This window comes from Talpa europaea (genome assembly GCF_964194135.1).
Source record: "Talpa europaea genome assembly, chromosome: 2".
Taxonomy (NCBI): Eukaryota; Metazoa; Chordata; class Mammalia; order Eulipotyphla; family Talpidae; genus Talpa; species Talpa europaea.
Window position 1 is genome coordinate 3524392 of NC_140068.1, and position 17708 is coordinate 3542099.

Consider the following 17708-nt stretch of genomic DNA (forward strand, 5'->3'; position numbering starts at 1 on the left):
AGGCAGAAGAGCTAAAAAAACACTTCTCCAAAGAGGAAATGTAAGTGGCCAACGGGCATATGAAAAAATGCTCAGCATCGCTAGTTGTCAGGGAAATGCAAATCACAACCACAACGAGATTCCACCTCACACCGGTGAGAACGGCATATATTTTAAAAAACTGGCAACAGCAAACGTTGGCAAGACTGTGGAGAAAAAGGAACTCTCCTACGCTGCTGCTGGGAATGCACACTGGTCCAACCACCATGGAAAGCTGTCTGGGGATTCCTCAGTCTCCTAAAAAATGGAGCTTCCATATGATCCAGCAATTCCACCCCTAAGAATCTACCCAAAGACACAAAAACATAACTCGAAAGGATGCCTGCACCCTCTGTTTATTGCAGCACTGTTGACAATGAGCTGTGGAAACAACCCAAATGGGCAAAAGCAGATGACAGGATGAAGATGTGGTCCATGGACACGATGGAATATTCCTCAGCCGTCACAGAAGTTAAGCTCATGCCATTCACAGCAACACGGATGGAGCTGGAAGGGATGATGCTCAGTGAAATAAGCCAGAAGGAAAAGAAAAATATGTGATGGTTTCACTTATAGGAGGAATAGAGGGGGCCCAGATAAGGGATCAGGGAAAATATATATGTAATAATAATAATAATAATAATAAATAAGCAAAACCAGCAGGCAGCTATAAATCAGAGACATTCTGCAGCGGGGGAGGGAGAGGGATCCAGACAGGGGCGGGAAGAGCACCAGGGACTGTGGTGACGGTGCAGGGTGAGCCGGTGGTAGGAATTCTGCGGGGACTGCATCTGAGAGGAGAAAGCAAACGTTGTGCAAAAATGAACAATGATGTAAAACACACATATCTTAGCGTCATTTGGTAAATTATTATATATATGAAAGAAAAGAAAGTGTGAGTGGATAGAACCCACACAGGTCCTGTTTAGTCGCTGGATCCATCACCAGGCGGTGGAGACACTTCCCAGTCCCCCGGGTCTGTGCATGTGGCCCCTTTAGAAAACACTTGACATTTGCCATCTGGATTAAAGATAAATCTCTAAACGCTGTAAGTCATTACCTACTTCATGTAGAAGAAAACCCTTGGGGATTTAAAATAATACGTCTCCTTTAGCTTCCTGCCCCTTCTCTGATTTGGATCCGCGGCTCGTATTCACGAAGCACCTTTCCGCCCCTCCCCCTTCTGCCAGCTTCTTGGCGAAGCTCCTGGCACAGTGTAGGTAAGCTAAGCTCACCCAGGGTTCTAGGAGAGCCAGAAAGAAAACAGGTGTGACCCCTGGGAGCCCACAGGGAGCTTCTAGGAAGACTGCATCTCAGAGCAACTCCCTCCCACCACTCCCCGACCTTAGGCTCACCCCCAGAGTTCCCAGGAAACAGCCTTCATTCATTCAACAGGCACTGTAGATCCTTCCCGGCGCATGGCTGTGCTCATGGTGGGTAAATGCCGAGCATGGACGTCATAGGCCCAGATTACGCTAAGACGGAAACAGTGATTGGGGTGAGGCCTGTTTGAGATAAGGAGCAGGGAGCCCTGAGTCATGAAGGTTGAGAGGGTACCACCCCCGAGTGAGCCAGGGTCACGGCCTCAGACCAGCGGCCACTGCCCGCTGCACAGGCCTGGGCTCACCCGAAACCAGCAGAGGTTCCTCCCCTCCCCCCCAGGGCTGGACAAGCGACTTCTGGAGAATGACCACGGGGAGAGACGTAGAAATTGTGTCTTAGAGAAAAGAAAAGGCGGGGGGTGGTGGGTGCGGGGAGGGGGCGGGAGTGAGTATTGGGGACCAGACACAGCTACACGGCTGTGAAGGCCGACAGGGCTGAGGCCTGGGAGCCCTTCTAAGGGATGTAATCCGTGCCCACAGGCACTGTGCCCGCTGCTGTGTGCCCGTCGGGAGCATGTGCTAGAGGCTCTGTTTGCAAAGCTCCGAAAGGCTCTGAAGTCTCCCCCGTGGCAGAAACCCCTGCCAGGGAAGTAGCTCCAGGGCAGCTGCCTTCAAATCTTCCTGTGGACACTGCCTTGGGCCACAACATGGCAGAGGGATGAAGATGCCAATTGGATTTGACCTCCTTTCCAGAAGATTCCACGGCCACTGGAATCTGAGCTATTTGTTGGCATCATAGCATCTGAAACATCTTAAAAGAACCAAAAAACCTTCATAGATTGCAATGCATGCACAGCCTGTGGCTCCGGTTATGTTTTCGCTGGGATCTGGTCTATGCCCTCGTGCCATGTGATTTCAGCCGTCCTGCAGATCGTGATTTCCAGGCAGCCACCAAGGTCCAGTCCTTTTTCTAGCCAATTTACTTCCTCTGCCTCTGACAGATGTCCAGGGATGAAATCAGCATGGTCAGAAACAGAACAGAGTTCAAACAGTGTGGCAGGAACCCCCAGGGCTGTCACCAGCCCCCCGAGGAGAACAACCTGCACACGAGGAAAAAGACGGTGGAGATTATTGAGAATTCAGTGGCTGCTTTTTGAACCATCTTGAATACATACAGAAAATAGGGCATTTTACATACAGAAAATAGGGAAAATGGATAAATTAAAAGTCTGTGTTCCTCTATTAAGTTATTCTGGATATTTTATTTTTTTGTTTTTTTTAAAGATTTATTTATTTATGCATACAAGAGCTGGGGTACAGGCCAGAGATGCAGGGGTGGGGGTGAGAGGATTCACCAGAGACAGAGTGGGGAGCAGAACAGGCAGACTGACTGAAACACACTGCTGAGGGGAGCAGCAGGGAGACAGGAGAGGTCTGCTGCGCCCTGTGGGTCAGCTCCCTGGCCGGGGATCAAACGGCACAGGGGCTAAAGTCTCAGCACTATCAATAGTTTTTTGGTTTTTTTAATGGGGATGGGGGAGAATGACAGTGGAGGCAGCTGCTTGTCTCTGAGAAACCACAGCTTTAGGGCCGTGGTGGCCTCGAGTCCTGCTGTGCGTGGGGCCCAGCCTGCCGGCTGGAGCTGATAGCAGCTCCTGCCCCGTGGGCTCACCGGTTACTTCCCAGGCCAGATGGAGCAACTGTGCAGGCCGGCGCTGGCACGGTGGCCTGGCACTGGGCGCGGATCTCCCCCCTGAGAGGGCTCTGTCCTCCAGCTGGATTAGGGAGGCGACCCAGGGAGGGGATTCCCCAGTACTTGTGGCTAAGACCTCACAGAAGCCAGGATTCAGGGCAGAAAGGCAAAGGAGGCCCAGCCTGCACAGGGCTTGCTTTGGAAGCTCTGCCTGAGCACCCCCAAAAAGATCCTCTGGAACATTCCGTGGCAGCACAAAAGCAGTCCTCTTCCTGGCTCACAGGACTTGACAGGCCTCCATTCAGCGCCTGGCTGGCTGACAAACCCTGACTCCCTCTGACAGAACGTTCTCCAGTTTCGCAGATTTTCCTTCTACCTGGAGTCTCTGGACTTCAAGTTTCAAAATTTAGGCTCCTCCTCCTCGTTCCCCCTTCTCATGAAAGCAGGCGAATTCGACACCATGAAGACGCTGCCCTTCCCCTCTGATGCAGGAGAGGCCTTCTGCGCGCTTGGCCAGGCGTGGGGCTGGGCCACGGGTCCTGCCCGCTCCGGCCCCCCGGGAGTCCCGTGTTCCTTTAACGGATGCGCGCACAGTCGGCGGCCAGCAAGGAAGGGGAAGCAGACGGCCCGTGTGGGAGCTGAACTGGTGACCCTCGCTGCATTACAGAACAATATTCCCCCCAAACCAACCCTTCTAACCGCCTGGCGAACATAAAATACAACCTCAGCGTGATGATGAACATAAAATACAACCCCGTGACTCGTGCCTGGGATTCTTAAAATATAAGTTTATTGAAACTTCTATGAATGTTATACTTTAAAATGAATATTTCCCGTACTTAAGAGAATCCATGAGGATATGCATAAATAGTGAATAATTTACTCCCCAAATAAATAAAATATAAAGCGTAGAATGAGTGGAGATTGCACCTGGCTAGATCACACCGACAGGCTGTGTTCTCACTATAATCTGACAAAATACAAAAGGTGTTTTCTTCCCGAGGTGTAGCGTGCTATGCTTTGTTAATGTGAACTTTTATTTTCAAACATTTTTGCAAATATGATAGAGTCAACCATAAATTATCCTCAGTATCGGTCTGTAATTATCTACCTTATGCAAGAATAGCTGAAAATTTGGAAACTCGTGTTAATAATGGCTTCAACGCGTAAGTTGGCAGGTAAATATTAACACATCTGCACACGTGCACACACTCACACACACTCAGACACACACCTGACAGGACCTTCTTGCTTCCCCATGCAAGGCTGACAAAGTGAGCTTAAGCCGCTTCCCTTTACACACACAACCCAGCCTCAGATGGGCTGTGGGTGCTGCCTGGTAAATCCCCCTCCTGGCCTCCACCCTCCTGCTTTACCATCCAGCCTGTTCTTCATCCTCACACACCCGGCCCTTCTGCCTCCAGGATGGCCGCCTGCCTCCTGGCCAAACTCCATCCCGCCTCCTTCAGAGCCTGCTCCTTCACCGAGTCAAGGTCACTGCTTTTCTTTAGCTGAAATCATGCATTTGCCCTGCTTTTCCTGCTCCTTCCCTTCGGCAGACTAACACAGGGCTAGTTCTCCATTTTTAAGGAACCCCACACAGCCCATAGTCCCCGCCAGCTGCTGCCCCACGTCTGTGCTCCCTTTTCAGCCAAAGGCCTGGAAAAGCATCCCTTCTCCCCTCCAGGAATCTCTCTCCTCCAGCGCTCGCCTTGCTCGGCTCCGTCCCGGGAAGGTCCCGCTCAGGGCTCAGGCAAGCTCACTTCCTGACCCCACTGGCAGCTCCCGTGAAGGTGAAGACGAGGTTAATGGCTGGCACTTTCATGGCACCTCTGACACAGCCTGCCCGGTCTCCAAGTGCCCGCAGGCCGCTGCTGCTCAATCCTGTGCTGGCTCCTCCTCGCCTTCCCTGCAGCTGCTGAGTCACTCCCACCCCACGTCATGGTCATTGAGGGAACACAGGGCTGGCTTACCAAATCAGACAAAAATCACCGAGATCACCCAGTGTCAAGCTTTACTAATAAATCCTGAGCATGTGGGTGATCATGAGGCACAGACAAAGCCCAGAGAAGTCCAGGTCATGAAACACAGCTCCCCCACTTCTTTCTTGGCATTTTGGGGTGCAAGGGAGGCACAGCTTAATAGGTGAGGTCTCTAAGAGGTTCGTGGAATGAGGGTTGACATGAAACCCGCCAGCTGTGTAAACTCTCTCATCTTCCATCACCTGGCGAAATGTCTTTATTTGAGCCCCTGATAATTGCATGTGTATGACAGCTTTTACAGTCTTGCCTCATCGATTCACAGATTCTAGTTCATTTATTAAAACAGGTATTTCTCGCTCAACCTGTCCCATGGAGAAGAACGGTCTTCTCGTAACTGTGTGCATGCGTGCCCTTGGCGTGTTTGCAGAGGCATTTGTTTTGTTGTTGTTGTTTGATTGTTTTATTAGATTGTTGATCTCTCACATGTCTACATAACTTTGGGGCTACACTTTCACTCCTTCCTACATGCATGGGGTGCCCTCGTGCTCCACCAGACTCCCAGGGAGAAAGGGGAGAGGACATTGGCATGGGAGGTTTGGCACAAGGGCATCGACCAAGTCATCTTTTTTTTCCTGGGGCAAAAAATAATGAGAACGTGGGTGGATGGGAGGTCTCGTGGACTCTCCTTCCCAGCAATGACTTCCACCTACAACCACATCTTTCTCCTAATCTCTAAAATCATATTTCAATTAGCTGCTCAACATTTTGACTTAATCGGGTAATAGGTTGTTAGGCTGAAAATAAGTAAAATAGAAATAAGAATTCCTTTTCTTTTTTTTCCCCAAGATTTATTTATTTATCTATACAAGCACTGGGCACAGTCAGAAGCGCGGGAGGGTGAGAGAATTCACCAGAGCCAGAGCGGGGAGCAGAACAGGCAGATTGACGAAGTACACTGCTGAGGGGAGCAGCGGGCGGCAGGAGAGGTCTGCGCGCCATGTGGGACCCTCGCCGGTGGCTGGGGATCGAACCTGCGCTGCAGAGACTGCAGGCAGCTTTGCAGCCCAGCACTCAACCTCTGCGCCACCAGGGGAGGCACAATGGTTCCTTTTCTTAACCCCCTAAATACATGGACATGCTCATGCACGTGCGCACACACACACCCCTACCTCTGTCTTCTTCCAAGTCTTCCAGTCTTGGTAGACATTCTTTCTAATTCTCTCTCTCTCTCTCTCTCTCTCTCTCTCTCTCTCTCTCTCTCTCTCTCTCCCCTCCCTCCCTCCCTTCCCCCACCCACACCAGGAATCTCCTTTTTCTCTCACACAGTATATTCAGTCGGCCTAAAATGTTGCCATTTCTACCTTCCCAATATAACCAGAATTCAAAGGCTGCTCCCACCACTGCCACCATCTGCCTGGCTCAAGCCATCACGTCCTCCACCTGAATTGCTGAAATAACCTCCTTCCCTGCTCTCTGCTTCCACCCTTGCCCCCCAGCCCACCAGGCCTTCTTGCCAGATGGTTCTCTTTGAAAGATTAGTCAACGTGTGTCGCTCTGCAGCTCAACATTCTCCAGCCATTCCCATCTTTCTCAGAATAACCAGCAGAGTTTCTTCTGAATCCCTAGTACCTGTCTGACTTCACGTCTGTTACTTCTCCTTCTCCAGCCACACTGGCCTCTTTGCTCTGCCTCTGCCCAGCACAGTCTGCCCTCTGGACCTCAGTGATGCTGCATCTTCCACTTAGAAGAATAATAGCAGCGTTTATGTGCCTTCTTTATCATGCCTTCCCTCATCCCTGGTGTGTGCTTTAAAACTTGGACCCTCACCTGTCCTGGAATCTCTCTCTCTTCTGTTTTTATTCTCATTCCCACTTATCATCATCTGATGATAAGGCTGTCACTATAGTCTTTCATCCCCATCACCCACAATAGTGTCTGGCACACAGTAGTGTCTCAATAAATGTTCATAAATTAATTAGCAGTTAGTCAAATCCATGTGTCTTGACCTAAGTTTATAGGATAGCACGATCAAATAATGCAAGAGAAACGACAGCTTCAGGCAGCAACATGGAAGACCTTGAAAATTCAACTTTGGAGTTTAGTTTTTATTCTGCAGGCTGGTGAAACCATGAAAGGAAATCAAGCAAAGCAGTGGCACAAAGAAATAAAGTCAAGGTTTAAGAAATCATGCTTAAAGAGTAAGGATAATGACAAAAGGCAAATTTTGTTCTTTAACATCAATGTCTTCTTCATCAAACTCAATAAGATCTGTGATCATGTGTGGGCTGCCAACAATTACCATGGGGCCAGGGGAGAAATATCAGGACCTGTTTTTATAACAGTTTTAAAAACCCATAGATTCCTGAATAAAGGTTTGAAAATATACTACTTGATAAGATTGATGATACTAGCTTGTAAGTATCTACACATAATATATAGGTATGTTCCCTAATATTTGTATGAAATGAGACTGTTGAATGCAGATGGCAGAAGTAATATTAAGAAAAACTTTGGAACAATTTGTTTTTTGAGAGCAAATTCTAGAAATGCAAAAAATAAACACTGCATTATCTGTTTTACCAGTTGAACTGATTAATTCCAGTTTCTCTATACTGGACCATCCGCCTTCCCCTCTCTGGTTTTTGCTGAAATTGAATAACAAGAAATCCCACGCACCATCAGTATGTTTTGTCTAAAACCTCATATCTTAATATATATGTATATATTTTGTCATTTTTGCAGTACAACCGGTACCAGCAGTATGGCGCCGAGGAATGTGTGCTGCAGATGGGGGGTGTCCTGTGCCCCAGTCCCGGCTGTGGGGCGGGACTGCTGCCCCAGCCAGGAGAGAGGAAGGTCACGTGTGAAGGGGGCAACGGCCTGGGCTGTGGGGTGAGTACCAGTCGCACCCCTGGGTGCCAATTGTATGTGTGTTGTTGGCTTTGACAATTTGGCTGGGATTATAGCTTTGTTTATTTTCATTTTCCTTTGAACTCAGACGTTTTTGAATGGGTGGATAAGAAAACAGCTTTGACATTCTTTCAGAGGAACCCAGATATGAATATATACATATTGGAAGGGAGAGACAAGTCCCATTGAGATTTCCTAAGCTCTAATTGCTTAGCAATGTATTTATTCTTATATGTGGTGGCTCACTAGAATAGACACCCAAACTTTTCTTTCAGGGCTTAGCTGATTAGGAGCAAACATTTATTATTTCTTCAGAGTTTGCTTTAAGTAGACAGGAGTGAAGGGGAAAGAGAATTCCCCATCAGTAATGTCTTAGCGATGCTGCTTGCTTAAGCATTTCAAGAAATAAAATGAAGATTAATATGGAAAGCTTGAAATGCCATTGAGTCCTACAAATCACTTTAAACAGAGATGAGCAAAACGAATGGAGCCTCTTAGGGAAGCAGAGTAAGAAGCAGGAAAATGTTTGCTCCAAGAAGCCAACCAATAGGACCTAGTCCGTTTCTCCAGTGAATCTACAGCTGCAAAGTGACAGGGAAGGGACAGGGGATGCATAACTCAAATGCAAAGAGGTTTACTAAATTTAGGTTGAAATGACAAATGGATAATAAGCCTGATATTAAATTTCATGCAGGTCTAGAAAGCAGGAAAGGGTATGTGGCTGTGAAACGCTATTGCATTTTGATGGGAAAACATTTCTTTGAAAATTGCCAGCTCATGAGAAGCCTTGTGGGAGAATGGGGTGTTATAGGCAGAGGCACATTGCCCTGGCCTGATGTTCGCTGGGGCTTGTAAGTCACCTGGGCCTTACTGGGTCTCTGTCGCCATTTGTGGGGCCTCCTGTTTGTCATGTGGCGGGACTCACAAAACTCTGGGCTGAGCAATAAAGTAGAGGACGTGGAAGTTGAAAGCTAATGAGATCCATGACGCCTGAATGGGAAGAAATGCCTTTGGATTAATAATCGTAATTGTGCTGGAATGCAAATGCAAGTAACGTTGTCATGAAAATATCACTTCTAAGATTACTGTTTAATCTGCACCCAGTCTGCGTGGCACAGCAGGCTTCAGATTCTGGGATTAGAGGGCTCTGGACTGTGATCGTGTCAAATGTTACAGCAGTTGTTGACTCGCGGTGGGGTTGTGAGCTTCTGCGGGCTGATTGTCAGCCGTCGCTCCATCCTTGGACGCTGGATTTTGAGACGTTCACTTTCCTGATGAGGTGGGAGTTTCTTTGACCCAGTTTGTGGCAATTCCTGTTCATTTGACTTTAAGAACTTGGAAGGTTTTCTGTAATTTCAAGTTTTATACAAGTTGAACGTCATTTTAACACCTCCGTCTTCCCTTTTTTGACACAACGTGATTGATATAAGTAAGTAACAGCCACTTTTAAGCTCCGCATCATGGAAACGTGCTGGGGCGGTGGGGGGGGGGGCTACTGTGCTGCTTTGATATCTTTGGGTTGAGAGACTTGTGGGCGGCAAATCTTACTCTGAGGAAGGAGGTCTCGTCAGGATAGTTCTTTGTCCATGGAAATTCCAGACAATGAGCTTAACTTTGTTTTATTTTTTCTGTCTTGTTGGGTGGGGGGCAGGGGGAGTGTGCGCGTCAGTTTGTGTGTTAGTTGTCTGTGGCTACACAGCAGTCCCCGATTTTAACCACTTGATTACTGCGCCTGGATTACCTCATGGTCTCTGAGGGTGGGGAACCGGCGAGCGCTCGGCTGGGGGGCTCCAGTGCAGGGTCTCTTGTTGGGCTGTGGAGAAACTAGATTATCTGAAGGCTCTGCTGGGGATACACGGCTAATGGCAGAGGGTCACCATGCCACACCACGTGGCTGTCTTCTGTGGCTCCTTATCCCAGGATGCCAGCCAACTTCCCCGAACGAGCGATATGAGACAGAGAGCAAGGGGGGGACACCCGTGTGACTGCTGCTCTCCAGAGCTGCACCCACCACTTCTGCTCAGGCTGGTCCTAGAAGTGGGGTTCTAGACTCCCTGGCCTGACAGGGAAGGGAAGTCGGCTCCGTCTGAACGGAAGAGCATCAAAGAATCCATGACACACTTTCAGCCACCACAGTTTCTATTCTGAAAGGGCTGAGGAGAACCAAGAGAAAGGATTTTCTAAAATGTGCAGTTAATCGATGCTTTCATTTCCCTCCCTGCCGTGTTGCCTCGACCTCCACACTCCCTGTCAGACTCACATCAATTACAGAGGATTTGGCTTCTCGATGGAGAAGAATTGCCATCATCATTGCCTTTTTGTTCAAATCCTCAACTTTCACAAAGGATATTAATCCTTGCGGGATGTGTTGTCGTTTAAAGGGGCAGCACTCGGTGCCTGCAGTTCAAATCCTGGCTCTTCCTACTGGCTAGTGTCTTAAACTTTCTTTGTCTTAGTTTCCTCATCTTTAAAATAAAGTATATCATATAACTTTGTATTAGGTTATTACTAGTTTCAAATGATATAATGAGTATAAATGCTTCAGAGCAGTGCCTGGCATAAGGGAAGTTCATGTTTGCTCGTTATTTAATTAAAAACTGAGTTTTTATCAAAAGCTCACCTATCAATGACCCAATATTCAAGGGAAAAAACTGACAGAATTGCAGAATATTCTTCCAAAGATTCCAGAATATATCCCTGGGTCACACCTGGTCTCCCGCAGGGGGGCAGTCCCTGTACCAGACCTCACTATGCCAGTCCTTGTGTGTCGCTCTTCACACGTCTACTTTGGCACAGGCCAACTTTCACCCTGAGGCCATTATCCAGAAATAGGATGCTTGTGGCTCAGGAGATCCCATGGACTTTTCTGTCCTTCATGAGGAACATGATGCGCGTTTCCTGGGCATCTTAGTGTGCCCTGAGGGTGGAGTTCACTAGGTTTTCCCTCTGGTAACTGACACCCAAAAACCTGGTGGAGCATGGCCGGGCTCCCTTGAGCAGAGAGGGGGCCATTCGTAGAATGGGCATGAAGCTCTTTTCTTGGCTTCCCTCTTCTCTGCCTGCCTCTTCCCTTTTCCTGGCGGGTTCTGTTTTGCTGTGATTTGTACATTCTTGCCAGTTCTCAGTATTTTCTGGATGAAGGAGAGTGACGCCAAGCCACTGTGTGGAGGGAAACGCGGTCTTGTGTCAGAGGCCGCGCAGGGCCCGCAGTAAAAGTTACAGGAAGGTGGGTGCTCAGCATTTGCACCAACACGTTGTCAGCCAGCAACAAGAGGAGCTGTCCAAGGCGGCAGAGAGCCCCTGACCCCACACGGCAGCCACACAGAGGCACTGACCACACAGCTGAGGAAGAACCAGTGTCCTGGATGCAGAAGCCCTAGACATCGTGAACACCAGTGGTCCTGAGGCTGCAGTTACAGGTTTGTTGCATGATATCTGTGCCTTCACCTGGCTTCAATTATCAACATATTCAGAAGTACAACCCTCACGATGCAGGTTTCCAAGAAAGCCTTGACATTACCTAAGAAAAAGATTTCATGTGTTGAAAGGTTGAGAACCAAACTCCCTGTCTTCTACGGGATTTAAAACCCAAACCTGGGCCTCCCTGGTGGCGCAAGGGGTTGAGTCTCAGCACTATGAAGCTATCCGCAGTCACTGCAGCACAGTTCAATCCCCGGGCAGGGAGCTACCCACATGGCACAGCAGACCTCTCCTGTCTCTCCGCTGCTCCCCTCAGCAGTGTATTTCAGCCAATCTGCCTGTTCTGCTCCCCACTCTGTCTCTGGTGAGTCCTCTCGTCCCACTCCACTCTGCACCTCTGCCTATACCCCAGCTCTTGTATGCATAAATAAATGAATGAAATAAATCTTTAGAGGGAAAAAAAAGCAAACCTTAACCCAACATGATGATGACTACACACATGTTTTCAGAGCCCCAGCTTGTGTAGGGCTGATGTTCTCCTGCCTTCCTTGGTGGCCCCCCACCAGCCCCTGCTAGCAAATGTATGTGGTTTCCATCTGAGGAAGCAGATGTCAGCATTTGGATTGTCTTTGACTTCATTAAAACAGGTGCTAAGATAAAATGCTCATTAAGTATTTATGAGTTTCTTATTCAAACATATAATAATGTCCATCAGAAAGCCAGGTCGCCTGGTCCTCTGCTCCATCACTAGATCTGACTGCCAGCTGAGAGCAGTGTCTAGCAGTTATGAATGAAGATAGGGGTCTCCACTTAAATGATAATATCAGTCCATCTACAAAAGGCCTCATGGAGATATGGTGGTTGGACCAAATTTATTATCTTTATAAAGAACTATTTAAGATGAAATATTACCCCCAGGATTCAAGATGAAGTGTTTGCTTAGTCTATGCCTTTATAGTCCTATCCTCAGTCTGGCTATTCTTGTGCTCAGCAAACTTTTGGATTTGGGGTTCAACCATCATTGAAGGAATGAATGACTCTTACCAATGTAAGAGTAATATGAATATACAATCACGTTTGTTTTCCAATAGTACCATTTACCCCAATATTAGAGTGGCTTACCTGTCTCAGTAAGAACTTCTTCAAAAAAATTTAAGCAATTTGGACCTCCCTGGTGGCGCAGCGGTTGAGTGCTGGGCTGCGAAGCTGCCCGCAGCCTCTGCAGCGCCTGCTCTACCCCCGGCCTCCGGCGAGGGTCCCACATGGCGCGCAGACCTCTCCTGCCACAACCGCTGCTCCCCTCAGCAGTGTACTTCGTCCATCTGCCTGTTCTGCTCCCTGCTCTGGCTCTGGTGAATTCTCTCACCCTCCCACCCTTCTGACTGTACCCAGTGTGTGTATAAATAAATAAATATTTTTTTTTTAAAAATTTAAGCAATTCTGGGCCTCCCAATGACCTAGGGATTAAGTCTCAGCACTGTCACCACCATGGCCTGAGATCCATCCCCGGCCCGACAGCTGACCCTCAAAATACACACACAGGATGTAATTCAGAACACCAAAATATACTAAGTTCAGCAATCCATAAAAAAGTCAATTAGGAGCCTGGGAGTTCTGCAAAAACTGCAATTTACAAGCCCCATCAAAGTCTGCCGGAACTTTGTACATTATGGTGTATAAAATGTATGAGTCTTGGGAGCACTGAAATTTTCATTTTGTCTTAGCACAGAATATTTTTACTTTGATGGACAGAGCGCAACAAAGAATGTGTTTTGGGATCAAGCAGTCTTACCTCACTCTCTGCTAAACCCTTGACCATATTTTTACTACTTCTCATAAAAAATATTAATTGATTTCCTGAGGAATTCACATTATGCATTATTCTTTTCTCCAGCCTTATTGCTATTCATCAGTGCTATCTCACTAACTTTTATGACTCCAAAGTAAAATGTTGACACTTTTATTACTGGAAAACAGTGACAAAATATGGAATACCTTATACTCACTGACCTGGGAATACAGAAAGTTATGGCGAATACAGAAAGTTTATATGTTTTCTATAAACAAAACATCTTCGTCTAATTTGGTGTTGTTTGGGGATATTATATGTCTGCAGATTCTTTCTCAAAATAATGCTCAGAGTTGACTGAAGAGTTTTCTATTTTAAGTTAGAAATCCAAGAACAAAACTTAACAACTGCCAAAAAAAAAAAAAAGTTAAACATTAAGTGAAAACCAGAGATAGTTAAGAAATTGTGGGACTGACCTTTGTTGAAAAGGTAAGAGTCCTTCGGGCATCTGACAGTGATCCCCCCCTTTAAAGAATAGCCTGGTTCTCCAGGGCAAATTGGGGGAGGAACAGACCCCTCCCAAGTGCTCATAGACAAGTCGGTGTTCTTGTCTGTTTTCCTTCAAGAGGGTCTCAAAAATCATAGTAACTGAAGTTCCAAAGGCCCCGTCAGGCCGGGAGCTGGTTCTACACCACGTTCAAGATCCACCTGCTACAGGCAAAGGGAAGTTTGCACATTTTTGTTGAAAATGGTGATTTTGAATTACTTGTAGCAGCAACATTAATATATTGCTGGAGATTTTAAGTACGTGACCATCTGAACCTCATGGTCAGTGCTTATGGGGGCGGAGAGGAAAAGGGTCGAGGAAGACAACTGCCTCTTTCACTCAAAGCTCCCGCTAACAGGTGAGTTAACAATCTAAATTGGTCAATAAGTGGGGGTCCCTTTTTCCAATATGAGGAGCTCAGAAATAGGAAGCAAGCAGATGGTATTGACAATGAAAGGAGAAACAAAATGGTTACTCTCCTGCTCTTTAAGGATATTTTAACTTTATAAAAATACAGAATGTAATCAAATTGTGCAAACTATCTTGAAAAATAAATTGAGTTCTCCCACTTTTAAACAACAGCTACAGGTTAAAATGCAGACTCCAGATGTATGTATTTTCCAGGGATGCTATCAAGGAGGCCGCAGCAAGGACAGGTGTCTCTCACCTGAGTGTGGGCTGAGCAGTGAGCCCCCCACCAGCAGCCCCACCCCCCCAGCAGGGCTAGCGTGTGGCGACTGGAATCACATCTTGTTGACGCATTTTTATTTTTTGATATGCAAGATATTCTTTATCCAAAAAAGTATTTTAAAAAGAAAGTTAATGTTATGAAATGTCAAAAATATATGCAGTCCATGTTGATTTGACATGTGTCCAAAAATCTAATTTAAACTCTAAAACTGGCTCATTTGCAGATTGGAAATAAGTCTTGCTAGACTTTCTGCATGTGAGACAGCTTGAAGCGCAAAGATAGAAAGCATTTAGCGAGTATTTATTTTAATTAAAGAAACCGTTCCGAAGTGTACAAACAGGCGCTGCGTGTCATTCCTCTGGAAAACATTTATCGGTTGGCAAATATTCCTAGAAAGTGCTCCGTGGTTTAAAATGCAAACAAAAGTGGAGCAACCACTGGCTGATCCCTCCTTTCAGCTAATTTTTGTTCAAGTGAAATATGAACTAACACACACTTTCGAAATGGCAGCTCCAGCTCTCTGAATGATGTGACAGGAAATCGGTTTTGTGGCAAGGTGATCGGAGAAGTCTCTGTCCGCTGCACCAGCTGAGATGAGTGATGTCTGTTTTGAGGCTACATTCACCTCGGTCTAAGGCCGTGCTGTCCACGAGGGTAGCCACTGGACACCAGAGGCTACTTAAAGTAAAACAAAGTAAGATTTAAAATGCTAAAAACTCACTTTCCTCTTCATCTTGAGTGGAGAAGGAAACTCTTTCCAGAAATTAAAGCAACTTCCTATATAAAAATGATGTGGAGGAGTATTTCCAAAGCGAGGCTCAGCTGGCCCAGGCTCCTGGGGACCTTTCTAGGAGGAGGGCGGGAGTGAGGCAGAGAAATGAACAGAGATCCCGGCGCAGAGCTGGGGAGGTTAGTTGAAGCAGGTTAAACAGGCATTTTGGTTTTTTCTATAGGACTTAAAGCCTGCATTTTGCTTGAACAAATAGAATAGCACTAGCAGCGTTCCCCAAATTCTTTAGAGCGAGAACTGCCTTTTATGCAGTATTTTTCATAAGAGGCATTTCACAGAACCACCTGGCAATCATATCATTTGCTTTATTTTTTAAATGCGTAGGACTGAATAGCGAGCATATCTTTGTCAGAACGATCTAGTGAAATCAAAGGGTCAGAACATCAGACCTACATTTTCCTCTTTGTAGCGAACTAATAAAGTATAATTTTCAAAAAATTGCATGCTATATTTGTCTCAGATGTATGTGGAGACTCCATGTTGTAAAGCGTTTCTTAAATTGCTACCGATATATAATTTATGGGTTTTGAGATCCATTAGAGAAGATAGGAAGAAATTTTATCATCAGATGTGATGAGTAATTCGTTTTCAAATGGTTCCTATTCAATGAACATGAGAGATGTTTTAATTTCATAGAATAAATTATATCGTGGTAAGTAAAATAAATACTTTCACACGGTGGGCATCAATATATGTCAGTTTCATAAAACATTACCCACCTAGGAGCAAGGGATCATGGGGTTTTGATCACTGTCCTTATACGAGAAGGAATTGCTGCAGCCTGTTAGCAAGAGCGACCAGAATTAGGTAGAACCCAGGCCTGCCCCCCCCATAACTGGCTGGTGAGGGAACTGTCCCAGGTGGCAGGTGGGGGTCCCCCTTCTGGCATCCTCAGTGGTGGTCTCTTTCCTGTCCTTCCCAAAGGCCTTTGGTAGTTCTTGGGGACAGACGTAGACATTTCTTTATACTAATTCTTTTTTACCCTCTACCATTTCTCAGACCTTCTAGAGTCTAGAAAGAAAGAAAAAGAAAACACCATTTTGTCCACCTCTCTCACTTGCCTCTTTCTCTTTTCTATCTAAGGTCTGACGAGGCACTAACCCCTCCAGGGGGTCCGCAGCTTCCTAAGGACTGACCTAGGCCATGGCCCTCATCCTTCCTTCCTGTGCACTGGGTTTTCTTTGTCTTTCCTGTGCCTGTAGAAAATGTCATCAATCTGATGATAGTCATCCTAGCATGTCTCGTTTGTTGCATATCTGATACTCATCTTGTCTTTCATGGTTTTATCCAGACTCAGCCTCCAAGGTCTGATCATCCACACAGTTTTCTTTGTTCTCTCACTTTCCTTTATACTATTTTTTATTGTGGCAAAATATATGTGACATACAATTCACCATTTTGAGTATGCAATTTGGTGTACTGAGTTGTAACACATAATTCTGTGCAACATCACACTACCTATTCCCCAATTCCTCCCACTCTGACAGAAATTCTATGGCCATTAAGCAATAATTTATTTCTCCCCATATCTTCTGACCCTTGGTGACCTGTAGTCTCTGTTACTTTCTGTCTCTATTACCTTTCCTGCTCTAGATAGTTTGTGTAAGTGGAACCAGGCAGCATGTCATTTTGTGCCAGGCTTATTTCACTTAGCATAATGCTTTCGAGGTTTATCTATGATGCAGTATGTGTCAGAATGTCATGCTTTTGTACAGCTGAGTAATATTCCATTGTATGGACATACCACATTTTACTTCCCCCATTTCCTTTCAAAATGTCTTCAATTGGCCTGGTCCTTCTCCCAGGATCAAAATTTTATATGCACCTGGTGTGGAGCCCCAAATGGGCAAAGGTAGCTCACCTGGTTGTTCTGGGTGTTCATCAAGCACTGGCTTGATGAACCACCCATAGCACTGGCTCCTTTTTATCTTCAGGTTAAAGTTGACAATAAGAGCAGGCTGTTCACTTTATCCCCAAGCACCTGAAAAGTCCCCACTTTGTCTGTGTGAACACCCGTTTTTTCATTCCAGTGCTTAAAATTCATTTGCTTCAAATAAAAATAATGTGATGCAGTATTAATACCTATAATGTTTCAGGCTCATCAAAGGATCATGCCTGCAGACCAAAGCTCTCTGTCCTAACTTGCATAGCAAAAGCCTCACCCAGTCCAGTGTGCATGGCGGTTGTGGGGGCCTGCTGCAGACACATCCATGGACATCATCACAAAGGCTTGTCAACATGTTGTGACACAGCTCTGTATCACTGTTTTGTAATAGATAAAAATTTGGAAACAATCAAATTTTCAGTAACATCATAGTGGTTCAGTATATTTTTCATATAGCTAAACAAAAAAGTACAATATCTGCTTAAAGGAATAAGGTCAACCTGTGTGCTCATATGAAATGCTTTTTTTTTAATACATAGAATGAAGTGATGAGATCAAGGAAAGAGAAGACCAATGTCCATACATATGTAAAATACTACCTGGGAAGAAATAAAGAAACCGTAAATACTGGTTGCCTTTGGGTAGGGGGAGTGAGATGTAA

The 17708-nt window shown here is 46.1% G+C and overlaps 1 protein-coding gene across 1 annotated transcript in view; it reads left to right on the forward strand.

The window, feature by feature from the left end:
- Positions 1-17708, forward strand: part of PRKN (parkin RBR E3 ubiquitin protein ligase) — a gene marked incomplete at both ends in the record, with an annotated part of 806365 nt that overhangs the window by 678689 nt on the left and 109968 nt on the right. The window contains one exon of the mRNA XM_084228791.1: positions 7758-7907. Coding sequence (XP_084084917.1) covers positions 7758-7907 — 150 coding nt within the window. The remainder of the gene's footprint in view (positions 1-7757; positions 7908-17708) is intronic.